Source organism: Plutella xylostella, chromosome 18, assembly GCF_932276165.1.
Source record: "Plutella xylostella chromosome 18, ilPluXylo3.1, whole genome shotgun sequence".
Classification (NCBI taxonomy): domain Eukaryota; kingdom Metazoa; phylum Arthropoda; class Insecta; order Lepidoptera; family Plutellidae; genus Plutella; species Plutella xylostella.
In genome coordinates, this window is record NC_063998.1 from 10,760,928 (window position 1) to 10,779,613 (window position 18,686).

The window sequence follows — 18,686 nt, forward strand, 5'->3', positions numbered from 1 at the left end:
GTGAAGGCTGGTTGAGGACAGATTCCATTCAGTTCGACCTAAGATATGTAGTAGCCGCTAGATGCTGGTTGAGAAAGGGCGACGACAGAGTAGTGGGCCGTGGAAGCATCCTATGATCAGCAATATGGTAAGTACCTACACTGCCTGCTGATGGTGTTTCCTCTGCCGTTTTTTACTACAACCTATTATGCATGTAGGTAATTGTTGATAATGATAATAAACTGAAATGAGCTGCATCCGAATTCCAAGTGCATAATTGAATAAGGAAACACATTGCTGCTATTAAAATATTATAATTGTCTAAGTACAGGAATAAATTATTAATCTCTAACAATAAGTATATTAAACATTATCCTTGAATTGCTTCAAAATGAAAGTTTATCTTATACAGTCATGGTATTAAAGGACACTAATACACTCGCGAGCAATGAAAAAGTTCCACCACTAGGTAAGCTCCAATGCCACTGGAACTTTTTCATTGGTCGCAAGTGTAGTTTGATGAGTATCAAAGGATGTAAAGATTTTACAAAATGTTCTTAGTTAGAAATCACTGCATGATAACAACAGCATGCTCGCACCAATGAAACAGTTCCAAGCAGTAAGAAACGACCTGGTGGAAATTCTTGATGTTCCTGTTATAACATCAGATTTCCAGCAAAGCAGTTCCACTGGCTGAAAGTTAAATTTACAAAAATTAAGAGTGCCTACATAGTTAAAAAATATGAAATTAGCATCAATGCAAATAGTTAATATATCTTACATTTCAATCAGGAATGTACAAACGCAGTTTCACTGGAGGTCCTCTGACATGAACTTTAGTCTTAAATTTTACTTAGTAGGTACTTTCTATACCTTGAATTTCATCTTTATATAATCATGTGTGATCTGTAACGTTATTTTCAGTCATCCTGATTGGAATCCGAGTTAAGAACTACTTTTTTTTCTCACACTTATATGTATCCAAATCTTCCATATCCATTACTTATAGGATTTGGGGTTGGCTTAGGTTTATAGTTGTTATTATTTCTGTCGTCATTTTTATCTGTGTCTGTATATCTAATTTAAAAGTAATTTCTGTATTTTGTGATCGATTAACCTCTTGCCAATATATTATGGAGACCACTCTGCAAGGGAACAAAATATTATTGTTATTGAATATATATATTATGTTAAGAGACTACCTTAAAACTACTACTCTATACACTAACTCACCTTAAAGTTTCCTTGCATCCACCGTGAAATAGTGATCAAGACTCAAGGCGAAGATGAAAAAAGTTGCAGGAAGATAATTAACTACATTCTACAGGTAACTGAAGGTCGCTGAAACAAATTTATTAGTAAATAGAGGTGATATATTGGAGTACAGTATAGACCATAATAGCAATCACACATAATTTACCGTCACATACATCGTGTCTTATATAGTAATCAATCATCATCACCTCAGCTATAGGAAGTTCACTGCTGAACATGGGGCTCTCCAAATGATTTCTATCTTGCCAGATCGGAGACAGCCCGCATCCAGCGCTTCCCCGGGGACTTGACTAGATCGTCCGTCCGTATAGCCGTCTTATAAACTATCAATTATCATATAATTATTTATAATATCTATTTACTTACAAGTTTTAAATAATACACAGGGCGAGAGCCGCAATCTGCAGCGCACCACAAATTACTTGCATGATGAAGCACATGGTATTTCCTCGATCTCTTCACACGGTTGAACTGAGAGCAAAGACTGGTGTCGGCTGATCAACGCTTCAGACTAAGCCACCGCACTCTGTGATTGGAAATAAGTAATACGTTGGCAGTCATTAAATGTTATCTAGAATCGCAGAAACAATTTGTTGTAATGATCGGAAGTATTTGACGTTGAAGATTTTTTAATTGTAGTTCGTTTTTAGTACACTTATGATTACGGGTCAGAGAAGTTCCGAAAGACTTGCAATGACAAGAAAGTTTGTAGTCATTTGTCTCCTCAAAAGCGCTGGCCTCCAGACCTGCTGGAAGTGCTGGACAAAGGAGTGGGGACAGGAAGCTGGTAGCGATTGGATGAAGTGACTCGTATCCTGTGTTCTCGCGGAATGGTGCTTAGTGAGGTAAGCCATCGATTACGTATTAACATAGCACAATATGGCAATGGCAGGTGGATCTTTTTCATTGCTCGTGAGTGTATGTATATGAGTTCCTTTGGAGACGCTGGATAATGATGGTCCCGTGATGATGATAACGCAGAGCTGATGCGGTCATGAATGGCAATGACACAGTTTCAGGTTTGACTCTCACTCGACACCTACTGAAAATTTAAACAAAATAAGATGTTAATTGATAGGTGTAGCTGGTTTCATGTGGAGATAATTGTTTTTATATTAAATTCTGTTTCCTTCCTAAACACCTATGTATTATCATTATTATCGACATTGTTGTAGTTACCACTTAGTCTTAATGCATACTCGTATTTATTACCTGACAACGTCTACTTTACCTCTCTATAATAAGTATGATTCGGAATTAAAACTTGAACTGGGCTATGGTGTGATGGTATTTGATTTGCTTGTATGGGAGAATCTGGAGAAAGCCCCTCTTGGGTAGGTATACAATTTTGAGTGTCTCCAATTCACCTGCCTAAGGGGGAGATTATAACCTCTCCAGTTATCAATTTGTGTACTTAGTTGATTGTATGTGTCCCGTATATATTTTAGTATGCTGTGAAATGGTGTGAACAATGAGAATCTATATGTTGATAGCTTTCAAATTATAAGATCATAGTAGACACGAGCGGGTGTAGCGAGTGCGTGAATGACTGCTGAAAGGCCAGGGGCTGGTCTATAAAGGTCAGCGGCCAGCTATCAGTATCGTACGCATCGCACCAAACTGATTGTCATAAATGTATGGAGAAACGGCGTTGGAAAATCCGATGAAGTGGACGAACTTGTGTGAATTTCTGTACAAATAATGCTGAATGCGATGCGCCCCTTGTGTATGATACCGATAGGTCGACGCTTACCTTAAGTAGCACAAACCTGAACAAAATTAGCATAACCATCGAGCCCGTCGCACTCCGCAATTCCTGAAACACTTCTTTCAGTACCCTTTCAGCAGACATATAATTTGAATTCGCCGTTGAAGTGATATTTTAGCGCTTAAATTATTCAACACGCCGTAACGTAATACTAGCTTGTCCTGAATAAAATATGGCTATTATGATAATGTGCGGAGGCGCGACCGCGGGACATGCAGTGCGAGGAACAACATCATTCACTCTTTCAGTAATAAATATTTAAATAAATAATTTTATTTTGGTAATAATACTTATAACCCTAATTCACTATAGCCACGTATACCCATTAGTGGGTATTTTGTGACATTTTGTAAGGATTTCGCCAGAATTAGAAGGCGGATTGAGACATTCCCAACTTCCTGAAGTTATCTGATTGTGTAAATGCGATAGCGAGAGACAAGAGCAGGCCCGGCATAGTTCCTCATAACGTAATTAAAACTTGCCCCATCAGCAACACACTGAGCCGTGGAACAAAACTTTAATTTAATAATTGCTTACCGCCTGACTGTTTAACTGAGCGGGACTCATCAGTGCGTAATTGCTATGTCGAATGCGACAGGCGCTGAGGCGTAGCTCATGAGTTCTAGTTTATGTTCTCATCACTCATTACTTATTACTCCTGTAATGTAAGAGAATAGATCCATCTATTTATAGCCATTGCTCTGAGTTTAATGAATGGGTAATTTTGATTGTATTCTCAAAAATAGTGAAATTCTAAATAAGTTTCTAGTTAAGTAGGAGCCTAAGTACCTACCTAGGTAGGTAGGTACCTACTCTATCTGGATCTTCTTGGAATGGTGCTCTAGTACAGGAACAAGTACCTATGAATTTTATGTCTCTTCGACAATCGTGTTTTTTTCTGTGGTGTTCTACTGGAAAGGTAAGTTGGAACTTAATGAAAATCTAAACGATGATGTTCTAGTGTATTTTTTCTGTAAACATGTACTTTTTCCTGTTTTTCAAAGTTATTTTATCTGATATTTTTATTGCACAAAGTTTTCCCGAGTGGTAGCGATACATCCTATGAATATTAAAAAGCTGTTCGATCATTTTTGTATGGTATAATAAAAGGTGTATTCCAGAGGCGGGCTTTGATAGTTCCAAAGCTTCCGTTTTCATATCTATCTATGTACCTAGTAACCAGCAATTTCATAAAAAATACAATCACTGTTAGGAAAACCATCGGTATCCTATCGACACTAGGTTATTTATTATTAAACACTAGCTTTTCCGCGTGAGCTTTGCCTTTAAAGAGTTTCCCATGGGAATTCTGGGATATAGAAATGTAGTCTCCCCGATTAGATAGGTTGCGCGAACCCTGGGCAGTCTGTGACTGAAAACTTATCTGACCGGCTAATCCTTTTACTTCGCTGAAAAGAAGAACCATGCAAGTTCAACTACATAGGTACTTAAGTACTTAAATTGTAATCGAAACACATGATAAACCAATAAGTAGTGCTTAAGCGAATTTGTGAATAGTTGCTAGTGACCTAGGCGACCTGCACACAGCTAGCGGGTAGAGGTCAACGACATTCGCCCAGTTTCGTGACAATCAATGAAATATTCGCTCGGATATTTGGAGCCGGTTGCTGTGGCCGAGTGTTTGTGGAACTATGTCCTTGCTTTCTCAAGTGGGGCCAGGAACATAGCGTTTATTTCTTCGCGAAGGCCCTAGAGACAGCTGTTAGACCCGATGACATCTCTAGCTCTCATCTTCGGCGGAAATTATTACTGAATTTCCGGAAATACTTTCCCAAGGAGCACCAAAACACAACACTTTGACTTGACCCTGCCTTTGGCCTACGATCGTACTGAGCTGGCTAATAAATGTTTGAATATGGATATGGATTATCCTTGCTGGTTTATCTAAGGCCCTATATAGATAGAAAGCTGCCGCTTATCAGCGCTGGTTTGGAAATACTTAGTATGAATCTGACAGAGCTTTAGCCAGCTTTCTTTCTGTATAGGACCTAATTAAAGATTAATAAAGTCGTAAAATTTAGTAGTGGTCCTACTTCGTGGCCCCCGCCGCCTCATGCAGCGGCAGCGGATAATCTCGTACACACTTTCGATCGCTTTATTTATATTTTAACACGGTTTTATTCAACTGATTTATGGGATTGAATATTTATCTTTCATTTACTATCGTGCAAATTAATGTGTAGCAAGTTACAAGATCATTAGGTTGGGTTGTTGTGATTTCGTACCTATTTTTGTGAATGTTTAAATGTTGCGTTTTCCCCATAGTCATTATCATCATCATCATCATCTAACACAACTTTACATCTGCAAACTTCTAGCGAATGCCACCACTTGTTGGCTCTCCTCATTTTTAATTAACAAGAATTAGAGTTCCATAGTTACATAATATGTGTATGTATGTATGTGTAAACTGGTTCAAATAATCTGTACGACTCTAAAATACCTTTTTTTAATATGTGTGATGTCTTCATTAGCCAAGAACGGTCTATTTCTGGATTTTCTGGTCATAGGCTTCTCGTAAAGAGAAGACATTATGTGATTATAAAAAAATAATTGATAAATGAATAGAGTAGTGTCGAGTTGGTCCGGAGCCGCGTGCTCTACCGGTCGGCGACATATTTTATTGAACAGTATTTGACCACAACTTGCTCCCACTAGAAGGTTATTAAAATCAATAAAATAAAAACTTCACTAACACTTAAAGTGCCCAACATTAAAAGTGCTATTGATATCTGTGAAATTTTGTGATTTATCCGTTTTGTTATTAATTAAAGTAAGTACGTACCTACGTTGGAATACTAAAAAAATAATAAATACTGCGGTAAAACCTCAAGTTTACCGTTCAGGTTTTATTAGATTCGTAAAAGTTTATTTTTAACCGAGTAGCCCGTCTTATTACTAAAGTACGATCTCTTAATTTTATAACATGATAAATATTTACTTAAAAATACATATCCATATCTAATATTATACATATTTCCTACCTTTAAGTAGTAAACATTTATATTGCTGCTTTTAACTCCTTAATCATATACTTAACGTTCGTTCTCATTTCATGAAGATAAAAGTCTATACTTAAGTTAATAAATGTATAGTTATGGTAATGTAATATAGGAGCATCATTATTTTAATAGGTTTCGTTAGTTCGATACCTAGTTGGATTTATAACAACTTCATTGAGATACATGTATTAAAACCAAGTGTACTTATGTGTCGTTATTATGGGTGGTCAGTAGGAGAGTGAACGGTTCATATCCGACATACTCACGTACTTGCTTCCTTTTTGGGACTTCGTGTGACTAAGGAATGCGATGTAGCCTCGTGACATTGAACTGATAATCATGTTTATATTTGGACCAACTTCATACAAGGTGTACCTGATAAGGGATCGATGGGTCGATGTTCTTCCATTAATTGCCACGCTAAGCTGCTATAACTTTATTAAAATAACTCTATATTTATAATTACTTAAAAATAGGCAAAATTGCATTGCAACATTTGCAACGCTGCTGACAATAACATTGGGATCATCCTCAAATAATGTAATTAGCAATTATGACGAGAATATCCAATTAACAAGAACATGCAATTACGCGAGCAACATCGGATTGTTCTAATTAGAATCGTAATGGCGATGACCAGGTACTGTCGGGGACAGAACACCCAGGACGGCGGTGTAAGTTTCGGAAACTTCTAAACCTTCTATCTCGGGGAAGTTGTGAAAACCTACATTACAAACAACATAAAATAATCAGGGTTAATAAAATTAAACCAAACAACCTTACGACGCAGGACTCAAATTTCAAAGCATTCCATAATCCTGTTGACCTTTTCCCTCCCATTTCCCCCGCACCCCCCGCAGCCCCCGCACCCCCCGCAGCCCCCGGAGCCCGAGCTGGTGCTTCCTAGAACGAATTAACATATCCTCATTGTCCGCCGCCGGACAGAATGGCCTGAAATTGATATTTACGCCCTTTGTTGGTCGCTTCATATTATTTTTAGAATGCTGGCACGTGAATTTAGGGCTATAAATAAGTTAATGAATTTAGCGACAGCCTGATCCAGTGTATGCCTCATTATTAGACAATATTATGCTTCAGACACCAACTGCGGCATTGTACCTACTTACGATTTACAGCCCAACCACCAACCAACTTTTTATAATCTCTAAACTCCTATTACTATATATAATTATTATTATTATTGCTTAACTCCAGATGCTGTTCCTGGTGCTGCTGCTAGCTCTGACCCTGAGCCCCCCTGCCTGCCCCACCCCCGTGCACCCGCTCGCCAGGCGGTCACCGATAGACCTGAAAGCCAAGCCGACTCAGGCGTCTCAGCCAATCATCACGCACAACCACATCCAAACCGACCGAAAACCGAAGGCACCATTCATACCAGCGCAGCACCAGTTGTACATACCTCCGCATTTGTTAGTATTACCGGCGCGGTCCAACGTGCGCCACAGTTCCGTTCACACTGACGTTCACCACATCTCCAACGGTCATGTGAAGATTCCTGTGGTGACGCAGACGGTGCACCACAGCTCGTCCAACATCACGCACCCTGGGCCGGTGTTGGTGCACCACTACGAACCAGTGTTGGTGCACGACCTGTCTGTGATCCCCCTGCACCGGGCGACCCGGCCGGGACCGCCGGGGCAGCCCCGGGCGGCGGCAAGGAGCGGCTTCGAGCAGCCGGGGGGCTTCGTACCCTTCCCCTACTTCGGGGGCTACGGCGCGGGGCTCCGCTACGGGGGCCACGGCGCCGGACACGGGTTCTATGTCGCCGGGTTCAGATAGTCAATGAGAGTTGTGTGTGGAAGTGGTTTTCTTTGATCCGTGCCTATAGTGCGTGTTTACATCGGGGGTCGGCGGCTATTCAGGAGCGCGGAAGCGAAGCACAGAAATCTCTGAAGGTTGTTTTGTTTTGATTGCTCAAAGTTACCGGTTAATGTTTATTTGATTAGAAAGTAATTAAGTATTTAATATTATTTATTTATTTACAGGATTGCCATAAAATAATTATCAATTGAATCAAAATAAATGTAACTGTGAACTTACTAACTACTTTTAGAGTTTTTTTTTCATCTCATACAATAAATTTATGTCGGTACCAAGCGGATAGATCGATTGAAATTCGCCTTAGTTTCATGACCATATTTTTCAGTTGCCCGAGCACAGGATTCGAAACCTCCGTTTACGTTGCGTATCGTCAAATGTCACTGTCAAAATGTAAGGCAAATTTGTTAGTTCCAAAAGTGGCATTTGTTTTTTCCATGTTATGTGGAATTTCACCAAACGCTAAACGTATTTAGTAGCCTGTCATACGTCTGTCAGTTAGTACAAAATGTATTTAAAATTTGATTTAAATACGTTTAGCGTTTGGTAAAAGTGACCCTTCGTGTAGATTCGAAAATAGTATCGAATCCTATGCTCGCGACACAGTGTCACAACTTCAGTCAGCTCTTTTTACGTTATGGTCAGCTTAGATTTAGATATTCTGAGTGATTAGTTACACTGCACTAGAAGTAGTACTAGAATACGGCTGAAAACTGTGTTTAGTGTTTCAGGAAACCTAGCCCGCTGGAAGTGACACTTAAAACGTTTTGAAATCGAAACTCATTCTCACGAAAACACGAGCTGTTTACAATGCGGCTCAAACTCTAACTAACACATAGGTCATAGGATCAAACACTAACTTATTTGTTCTCTCTAGGTCTAACATACAGTTTAAATTTAGGCTTTTTAAATAAATGTATAGGTCTTCAGCAGCTCTAATATTATACTCATAGATTATCTAGCTTTCTAGTCAGGTTGCACCTTCGTAAAACCAATCCTATACTGTGACAAGGTCCCAGTGAATGCCATAGAAAACCCCAAGTTCAAAGATAAACAAATAAATAAAAAACATTGTCATATTTGTAAAGTGATTGATGTTACGGGTGAAGTCAAGTTGTTATCAGCCAGTCATTTGGAGTCAGTGTGAGTTGTTAGTGCACTGCGACCACACTTGCAGTTTGTAACTGATTGTTATACAGATTGGTGATATTTAACTATAGAAAGTAAACACAAAGTTTTGTTAAATACGGAAGAATTGTTAAATTTCTGAAGATTTTAACGATGAGGTAAGTGAATATTTGCATGTAATCTTGACTTTCACGTTTAATGCTGGGATGCGTTTTCAGGTAAAAGTGAAGTTTTAACTTATAGTCTACCTGTACCAGTGAAACTATACTTACTTATGTTATACTATTTTCATGTTTCATACTGTTGCATTCATTTAAGGATTTGTTTAATTTCACTAAGAATATGTACAATAAAATAACTATTCTACTGCATTCACTGAAAACAACATCAGACCTTGAAAGTAACTTTAAAAAAAGCAAAATAGATTACGGCAAATGGTCTAACATTTTTTAATCTCTTTGACCTAGGTAGTCTGGAGTCTACCGACATGACTGCCATATTAATGATGAGCCCGCATCAGTTTCAGTCATTTTTACATGATTTACATTTCAGATCGGCTTGTGTTTGTGTTTCGCTGCTGGTGATGATGATGACAGACTCTCTGGCCTCGCCAGGCGATACTGACATCGACAGTGCAGGTAAAATATTCACCTAGGTATAGGTACTCAGGTATAACTGCGTGTAGCAACACAGTTATTTAAGGTGTAGGATTCAATTCGTCGCAGATACAGCTTGATACTAACAAGGAATTTTAAGTGCTTACTCTGAAACAGTTCATTATTAAATTCTTAATTTATATAGGTACCTACCTATGTAAGTACTTATTATATTTATTGTGTATTGTTGATACCTACTGAAGATGTATTTACTTTACTATTGTAATGATCGAAGTCATTTTCTGTTCCGATAAGAGATCGCTTGACCCATATTCTTAGTAAATTAATGTTACCGTTTATTTATCAACAAACCGATATATTTTTATAATAATATTAGTTACTAATAATGCTAGAATCGCAGTCCATATCTTAGAGATTTCAATCAAAGCTAACCATAAACAACATTTAAAGGTAAGGACGGACGCATCGCATTTAGTATATAGTTATTTTGTTGTTTAAATTTCTCACAAGTGCCACCACTTCATCCTTAATCTTCGACGCCGTTTCTCCATGCATTTATTAAAAATCCTTACCTTAATCCTCTTCCTCACAGAGCCAGTTCCCCTGACCCCCGGCGCTGCCTACACGCACTACCCGTCAGTGCGGCGCCAGTACCGTCTGGAGTACCGGGCCGCCGACTGGCACACCGCGCGCCGCCGCTGCCGCCGCCAGGGCGCGCAGCTCGCCGTGCCGGAGACACAGGTAGACTGGAGATAGCCAGAGACACAGGTAGGCTAAAGATAGCCAGAGACACAGGTAGACTGCAGATAGCCAGAGACACAGGTAGACTGGAGAAAGCCAGAGAAACAGGTAGACTAGAGATAGACAGGTTGCATTGCTTGACGTTGGCCAATGTGTGGTCTATTGATAGGCAGCAACCGTTTAAGTACGATGCTGGATATTGGCCAAGGTGTGGAATCTTGAGGGAAGCCGTTGAGCAATGACTGAAATAGGCTATTTTAAAAAAAGGGTTATTATTATCACCTTCTTCTCTTATGCTGCCCCCTGAAAACAAACCTTCTATGTTACAGGACCAATTCGATATCCTGCAAAGAATAGTCCGTGCGATGCACTACCCGAATGTGACCGGCACCGACTACAAGCTGATGGCCTGGGTCGGAGTCAGCAGCCTCGACGACTATTCCGTCTGGAGGAATGTTTATGGTCAGTAAAGTCTACTTTTAACTGCAATAAGTACCTACTATACTAAGAGGATACCTAGTCGAAGAACTGAAAAACAATTTTCGTACGAAAATATCTCAAATCGTATTTTAATTTCAGGTAAAAACATAATGGATACCAATTTCCACACGTGGTCCGGAGATAACGGTAAAACAAGGTGAGACAAATGTGAGACAACTACAATCGGATTCAAAACATACAATCCATGTAGTTATCCCTATATAACCTTGCCTTTTTATGATGTTGTCTCTTTTGGCGGTCCCTTCTTATAGTGTGTCGGTGACAAACACTAGAGGTCATACAAGGTTTGTCAAAGTGATCATAGCCAGTCAGAATAGCCACTAACTGCCCAACCGCCCAGGGTGCGCCATTCTTCTTCTTCTTCTAGTGCCTCTGCACTACTGGAGGTTGGCGGTCAGCTCTGCATAGGCGAAGAATAGAGAGGAGTACCTATACTCCTCTCTATTCTTCGCCAAGCGCATCAGCTGTTCTACGCTGGCCACTACCGTCCATTCTCTTAGCGTCATTGTCTGATGATGATGATCATGTCTTGTCTGATAATGATGATGTCTTGTATTTTCCAGTGACAACCCCCGGGAACCGCACTGCGCTGGCGTGGACGCCACCAACGCGGGCCTGCGCGACTGGTGGTGCCACCGCCCGCTCGTCTACATCTGCGAGATCAGGGTTTAAATCTGGGAATCAATAAAATTTCATGTTTTAAAACACTGTTGTTTAGTTGAAGGCCTTCATGAATATAGGACCCTACAGTTACTTTAGACGAGAATCCACATTGTGACCGGCCTATCTGCTAAAGACCAAGATTATCTGAAAGGTTAGAATAAAATTTCGATATAAATGTAAAAGAAAATGGTCCTAATAAAACTTTCAAAGATTAGGGACTAAAGTTAATGCAATAAACCCGCTTGTTCCTCTACCTGGTACTATTATAGTTATTATTCTGTGGTGTAGGTATTTTCTGAAAATAAAAAGTGTGTTAAACTGACATCTAGTGCTAAATAGCAGAACTTTTACACGTCAACGATTTCAGCGACATCTATTGAGGAGTAGCAATAAAACCCGTCTATATAATTTTCTATTCTAGCAACATTTTACTAGCTGTCATATTGATATGTCAAAATCATATGTCAAAGTGAAACCCAAAATATTTGAGGTTATGAAATAAAAATCAACAAGAGTGTTTTAATTTAGTTTTAATAATTTATTCTAAATCGAAGGTAAATAACATTTGCCAAATCGATTTAGTAATATATATCCTAAGGTAAGTTAATATTGTTTAAGAAGTGATACATAATTATGAAGATGGCAAACTGAAACCCCAACTGAATGTTTACTTATTTTCTTTCAGATGAATCTTATTCGAAGAGGCCTCTCCCTACTCTCCACTAGTATAAGGACACAATGTACACAATACAGAGGTACGTAGACTATGAATATTTGGATAATATCGTATTTCCCTCAGTAATTCCAGTTAGGTTATGCAGTTATGCTGCAACTTACAGGTTATTATTATTGAAAATATGGTTACTTGATCTTCTTGGGGGCCTATTTTTTTTCTGTACTTACTGAAAAAGATATTGTTAACACTATCAACAGGAGGGCATTGTGTCTGTCTGTATGGCTTCACTCCAAAACAAATGTGCCTGATGTTTACCTAAAATAGGTTCCGCCTTTCAAAAAGTTCTTGATTATCAAGCCAAGCATTTTACCAACATTTTGTCCTAGAGCTATGTTGGTTGCTTTCTCACCCGATCACTACTGGATAAGTATAATTATATGTATGTATTGTACTCCAAGGCTCGTTCATATTCTGAAATTTAAACTATTAAAAAAGACATGAAGCTATTTATAAGTGGAATACTCTTTACGTCAACTAAATTTTGGCTTTCTAATAAATTAATCCATTATGTTTAGGAAAAAAAGTGCAAGAAAGGTATGTAACATAACTGCTATAATAGCTACCGTAAAACTTCCAAAGATATTCAAAGATTTTTAAAACAACTTGGTTTTATTGGTACATTTCAAGTCCTTTTAGTCCTAGATCCCTAGGACTTTACTGATAAGTAAAACTGATGTTTTCCTTATTCCTACACCAAACAAACACCTCACAAAGTCGCACAGTTTACTAAGTTTTAACTTAGATGTTAGATGTTATTTGTAGGCTTTGGTATAATGGCTAGTTATGTATAAATTTTTTTTTTTTTCTAGAGTGTATCTTCCCCGAGAAACAGTACTGCTGTTTGGGGTATAATGTATGTTTTTATTGTATTATTTGATGAATAAACGTTTTTTCAAACAAACAAACAGTCACTATAGTTTTCTTGCACATCCAAAAATAAATTCCTCTGCCTTCTTTATTTTGGTTCCAATTGAATTCAAACATTTAGTGTGCAAATAGGTATAAATACCTATATTTGTTTTCATACAAAAATGTGAATTGAATAATATACCATCAAACTTCAGGGATCTCCTGAAAACAGGAAAGCCAGAAATATGGTGAAATGGTGATCCAAAAAATAATAGTAATTCAATGGCTGGCTTGAATTCAAACCCGGAAATTAGTAGGTACTTACCTATAGGTACCTACTATTCCTGTGAAAATTTATAATCATCGTAATATACCTACCTACTCTTGCAACATTCTACAAGCGCAATGTAAACGTAACCCGTCAGCCCTATTTACCGCCACCCCCAACTGCCCCAACTGCACCAGTACATACGGTACATAGGAAACCGCAATCCCGTTTAAATAGCGGCTTCATCAGAACGGCACATATCAAGTGACATCTGCAGGGTTATCCCGTCCGCATCTGCCGCCCTCCGCCACGCCAGAACCTATCTTATAACATTGAGGAGACAGTAGATTCTCGCGTGGATGCAGTCTTAATTGTTTTTTCTCGGTGTGACGTTTACGCGCCTGTCATTTGGACAACCCTTCCGCGTGGACTGGGATTATGTCCGGGGCAGCTGCCCGCGCCCGGGACGCGCCGGGGCGACAGCAAATCAAATATTTATGGATAGATTGGTACTGTTAGACGGCGTCGAATAATATAGGAAATTGTGTATCTACTGTGCAGCACTGATCGATCGTTTTAAAGTTTTTAGTTGGAACTTCTACAACAGTTTTCAGGATTTCTGTCATTCAATAGGATGCCATCAAATAGAAGCTGATGAGATGGACCCCGGAAGTTGATTCTTCTGTATTCTTTCCACAAATAATAAATTAGATAGGAAATGTTCTTTCACGCCACAAAATTAGACTGTATCATCCTAAAATAACAAAAATACGAGTAAAATTCCCGGTAGTCATTCTGCTGACGCTACCACATATAATGTCCGAGGCAAGGGGTGCGTGAGTCAGCAACAACAGCGACTGACCACGTCCAATATATCCACCCGTAATCTCCCATTCACACCTCCACACAATCGCCCCATTGTGCAGTACTTGCATGAGTTGCTCCCAAAATTGTGCTCCCATTCAGTCTCTTTCAGCCATTTTCTGTTAATTTTGTCCAATCTAAAGCCAGCGCCTGCCCCAGCATTGTCAGATCGCCTTTTCGTTGCGTTTCTTGTAATTGTATAATCCCTGGATTTAAAGTTTGACTCCACCGCTTTATTCATAAATGTAATCTTTGCAACGATGTCTCAATGAATGCCAGACTGACAGATACAATATACCAAACCGAGTCCACATAACAATCTTTATAACAATTTGTCTGCATCTCTGAAAGACTGAAATCCTTTTCCATTTTATGACGCAAGAAAATCTAAAAACTCGTTAAACAGTTCTCTAAAAACGTAACGCACTTCCTGCCCTAAACTTACTATAAGTTCATTTCGTGACAAACCTGCAGCCCAATATCGCTGAGCATGACACAATAAAACTTTCGGTCCAAAAGAACATGGTCAATTTATAATATTCCCCGTGAGAGTGTAACTGCGGTCACTTTCCCACTCTCACCGGAGACAGGACTCGCTCATCGCTAATACTTGTTAAGTACACATACATGATCGCCTCCACTAGCAGGCAATCTTGCAGAAAACTTCCTGGATTTCAATAGGATATATTTGGTTCCTCTGCAAAGAGTTTTCGGCAATATAATATGCCCTATAAGAATGTACATAAGCTTTATAAGCTGTAGGCTAGGTACTTACGTTGGTATGTAAGCTTTCTTATTTATGTCGGGAACAAATTAAGATATGCGTTATGTGGTCAATTTTTAAAGTCCTTGCAATTTGTATTTAGTTTTTTTTCATCCAAACGATAATTTGTTTAGCAAAAAATATTATTTTAAACTAGATTGAATAGACATTAGACAAGCGAGCGCAACATGTGTCGTTGTGAATGCGGCGCACAATGCACGGAGCTTCTAGAAAAGCGACACTGGCTAAATAAAGTCGTGTGCATTTTCTAAGAGCATTACTTTCATACAAATATGATTTACGATTTTTCTTAGAAGCTACAATGCGGTCGGTGGCCAACTCTTGCCTATTGTGTCACAGCGGAGCTTACACCGAGATATACTTGCTGGTGGCTTTTGCAAAATCTACCTTATATTCTACATCTGAAAGACGTTCGCAACAGCAGAAGTTGTTGGTAAATATGAATGTCCATCATCTGTTGGACAATGCCCACTATTAGCGGATTAAACGCGGCAAAAAGAGCAGGTACAGTGGTGGATGTTTGCTTGCGTGGCAGATGGTAGCGGCGTCCCACGGGACGGCCGGCTCATTATCCCAAACAATAATATTTTGCCGGACGCAAGGACTGAACGTGACATTTAAATGTTCTAACATTTTACTGAATTCACCAAACTTCAGGAACCGAAACTGATACGGCTGCATTAGTTTTCGATTAAGATTGTGCGCACGCGCTTATGATAATAACATGCCATCTCTAGATGTCGCAGATACAGTAACAAACCCATAACTTAAACCCAAACTGATAAGCGATCTTTTAAATATGGAACACGCCATTTCATCCAAAAAAATACAGTTTCAAACCCATTGAACATGGACATGTCAATCAAATCCTTTTGGTTCCGCCATCGAACTCGCATCCACCGCTCGTTGTTCGCATCGAATCGCAGAATCTCTCACACAATCACTACAATTGGCACAATTGTCGAGAGTTGCGGGAACGCCTCAAAACCACCAATCCCCATACAGACAGCCTAACTGTACCCTTTAGCCTTTTACGTGCAATTATTCGTCACGCCTGCCTCTTCACCACATCACAAACTTACCTGTGCAGTTTCTGACACCTTTATCACCCACCACATACGGGAGTATATCGTCTGCAGGCACAGCACAGGCGTTGTGCATCGCGCTATTGTCCCATTGCGATGGATGTGGAGTATTGTGTTGTTTTGCATCTTTGCGGATAATCCGTCGCGTTACAATGTTTGTCAGCACCTGTTGGTAGTCACACGTTCCTCGCTCCTATAACGGTATCGGTGATTATACGCGAAAAGCCTTCGGGTCTTTGTTTCTTTCTCCACACGGCCTTCCTCAATCGACGGCTGCAGCATCCAAAATATATCTAATTTTTTTGTTCCTAGATAAGACGGTGAAAATCCATCACAGAGTAAATTGCCAAAGTACTTGCAATAGTAGTCATCAAACACGTGTGATCAAGACATCATCATCCACATGTTACCGAACCCTTAACCTTATACACAGGGAGGGAAATTAGATAACATAAAGAAAACAACCCTTTCACTTGTCTTCTGCATAGACATTGCTCTAGCATATCCTCTTCCCTCCCCCCAGTACCAGCGCTGCCGAGCGCCTGGTCCCCCCCCGCCCCCGCCCCCGCAGGCGCCCTGGGCCTGGTGTCTCGCGCCATGGCCTCGCTGGAGCAGATGCACCGCACCGGTCCGCACATCAAGATCAGGAAGTCCAGGAATCCACTCAGCGGGAACCCTTTTGCTAAGGTATGTCGGTACCACAAATAAATGCCTATGCTATGTGGCCTTGACTGAAGATTAGACTGATAAATTATGAACCATCATCAGATAATAATCGACCACTATTGAACCTCTAGGCTTCTCTTAAAGAGCGCCACAGCACTCTAGCCTCGGCGAGCTTCATCCTACTACTACTGTTCTTTATCTGAAACTACCAGCCCAATTTCACTTCAGTGCTTCGTTTCGACTAGCACTTTTTCCTACACGGAAAGCGCCAACAATTAGAATAGAATAGAAATCATTTATTTGACCGATATAATAATATGTGCCAAAATAAACTTCATAGTTTACGTTTCACTCGCAATTCATTTCTGTGGCGCCTAAATAACGTGCCTAGACGCAGGCCTGTAAAATGCCACTGTCTATTCATTACGTGACCACTAACCTCAACATCCCCTACTTATCCCAGGGCGTGGTCCTCAAGACAGTGATCAAGAAGCCGAAGAAGCCCAACTCGGCGAACCGCAAGTGCGTGGTGGTGCGGCTGTCCAGCGGCAAGGAGATGGTGGCGTACATCCCGGGGATAGGACACAACCTGCAGGAGCACAACATCGTGCTCGTACGAGTCGGCAGGTGCTTATCTTTGACCTGTATCTATTCAGTTAAAGGTCTTCGTTCAGAAGATGCGCCGCGGCAAGGTGACTGCGTGAAAAATAAAAAGCTTAAGCTCCATAGCACGCATCTATAGCACATAGCACGCATCTGTAGCGCGCGTCCATAGTAGGTACGCATTCATATCACGCATCCAAAGCACGCATCTATATCCCGCATCCATAGCAGACATCCATAGCACGCATCCATAGCAGACATCCATAGCACGCATCCGTAGCAGGCATTCATAGCACGCATCCATAGCACGCATCTATAGCAAGCATCCATTCATAACGTACATCCTTCCACATAAAAACATATACTATTTTCCACCAGAGCTAAGCTGTGAGCAATTGTGCATTGTGCACCTATTAATATGGTTGGTGGATATGAAACGCATCGGCGGAAAAGCACCCTATACAGGGTGTTGAAACCTACGTGTGCAGCATGTTTTATCTAAGCCCGAAAATTAAATCAGAATTTCAAAATTCGCGAAAATCTATTTATTCTCCATAGTAGGTTTCGGCTTAGTATACCATTTTTGCAACACCCTGTATATCCCAGATATGGATGCCATTCACAGTCAGATAATTATGTTATTTATATTGTTTCTGTCCGCTAAAATGTAAGTTAATCATCCTAATGTATGTTTCTTTTCTAATTGCAGAGTGAAGGACTGTCCCGGCGTGAAGCTGAAGTGCGTGCGCGGCAAGTACGACCTGCCGCACGTGATCAAGGCGAAGGCCTAGTCGTGTGCTAGTTAGTAAATAGATGCTTATGTACTTTGTATATTTAATGTAGTCAATTAGAGTTGTAAGGACACCATGAGAGTATTTTTATTGTGATTACCCTTAACTATTGGGTGGAGTCTTTGGGTTTGGTAGATGATAGATTTGATAGACTTAGGGTGCTTTTCCACCATAGATGTGCTATGCAGCTATGCTGCGAAGATGTGATATCTACGCTACGAAAATATGTGACCGTTTCCACCAATACTACGCTAGGTAGCTGTGCGAGGAAGATGCGCTACGAAGATGCGCCGCCGCAAAGTAGCTGTGCGAGAAAGATGCGCATCTCGAGCTATGCTTTTTGCTTCCACGATGGCATGTCTACTTTCAGTGAAAAACGCGGGCATACTGTAGGTCTGCTCTGCACATACATAGCTACACCACTCGCGATCGTCCATAGCACATATCCATAGCACGCATCCATAGCACACATCCATAGCACGCATCATTCCATACAAAAAACATAT

The 18,686-nt window shown here is 40.1% G+C and overlaps 3 protein-coding genes and 1 long non-coding RNA gene across 5 annotated transcripts; 3 read left to right on the forward strand and 1 right to left on the reverse strand.

Annotated features, from left to right (window-relative positions):
- Positions 1-283: 283 nt before the first annotated feature.
- On the reverse strand, positions 284-2,387 carry LOC119692738. 2 transcript variants are annotated; one of them, XR_005254355.2, is made up of 4 exons: positions 1,621-2,387; positions 1,213-1,320; positions 761-1,124; positions 284-672 (listed from the first exon to the last, which is right to left on the reverse strand). It is a non-coding gene; the product is annotated as an uncharacterized LOC119692738 (long non-coding RNA). The 2 variants fall into 2 exon arrangements; XR_005254354.2 differs by having other exon boundaries at positions 284-1,124.
- Positions 2,388-5,692: 3,305 nt separating this feature from the next.
- On the forward strand, positions 5,693-7,854 carry LOC119692684. Its single transcript, XM_038114030.2, has 2 exons — positions 5,693-5,816; positions 7,261-7,854. Exon 2 carries the CDS (start codon positions 7,261-7,263, stop codon positions 7,843-7,845), a length of 585 nt encoding a protein of 194 aa, XP_037969958.2. The 5' UTR covers positions 5,693-5,816; the 3' UTR covers positions 7,846-7,854.
- A 1,193-nt stretch (positions 7,855-9,047) lies between these two features.
- LOC105380860 lies at positions 9,048-10,385 on the forward strand. The gene is made up of 3 exons (XM_011550466.3): positions 9,048-9,170; positions 9,565-9,650; positions 10,222-10,385. Exons 1-3 carry the CDS (start codon positions 9,166-9,168, stop codon positions 10,383-10,385), a joined length of 255 nt encoding a protein of 84 aa, XP_011548768.3. The 5' UTR covers positions 9,048-9,165.
- A 1,599-nt stretch (positions 10,386-11,984) lies between these two features.
- Positions 11,985-18,256, forward strand: LOC105380861 (40S ribosomal protein S12, mitochondrial). Its single transcript, XM_011550467.3, has 5 exons — positions 11,985-12,132; positions 12,220-12,289; positions 16,644-16,807; positions 17,250-17,413; positions 18,099-18,256. The coding sequence occupies exons 2-5, from the start codon at positions 12,220-12,222 to the stop codon at positions 18,178-18,180; spliced, it is 480 nt and encodes a 159-aa protein (XP_011548769.3). The 5' UTR covers positions 11,985-12,132; the 3' UTR covers positions 18,181-18,256.
- The last annotated feature ends 430 nt before the right edge of the window (positions 18,257-18,686 follow it).

Coding starts and splice junctions, on each gene's coding strand:
- LOC119692684 (XM_038114030.2), top strand. CDS start 7,261: ATGCTGTTCCTGGTGCTGCTGCTAGCTCTGACCCTGAGCCCCCCTGCC.
- LOC105380860 (XM_011550466.3), top strand. Junction 9,651..10,221: donor TACTGACATCGACAGTGCAG/GTAAAATATTCA, acceptor TCTTCCTCACAG/AGCCAGTTCCCCTGACCCCC.
- LOC105380861 (XM_011550467.3), top strand. CDS start 12,220: ATGAATCTTATTCGAAGAGGCCTCTCCCTACTCTCCACTAGTATAAGG. Junction 12,290..16,643: donor ACAATGTACACAATACAGAG/GTACGTAGACTA, acceptor CCCTCCCCCCAG/TACCAGCGCTGCCGAGCGCC. Junction 16,808..17,249: donor GCGGGAACCCTTTTGCTAAG/GTATGTCGGTAC, acceptor TACTTATCCCAG/GGCGTGGTCCTCAAGACAGT.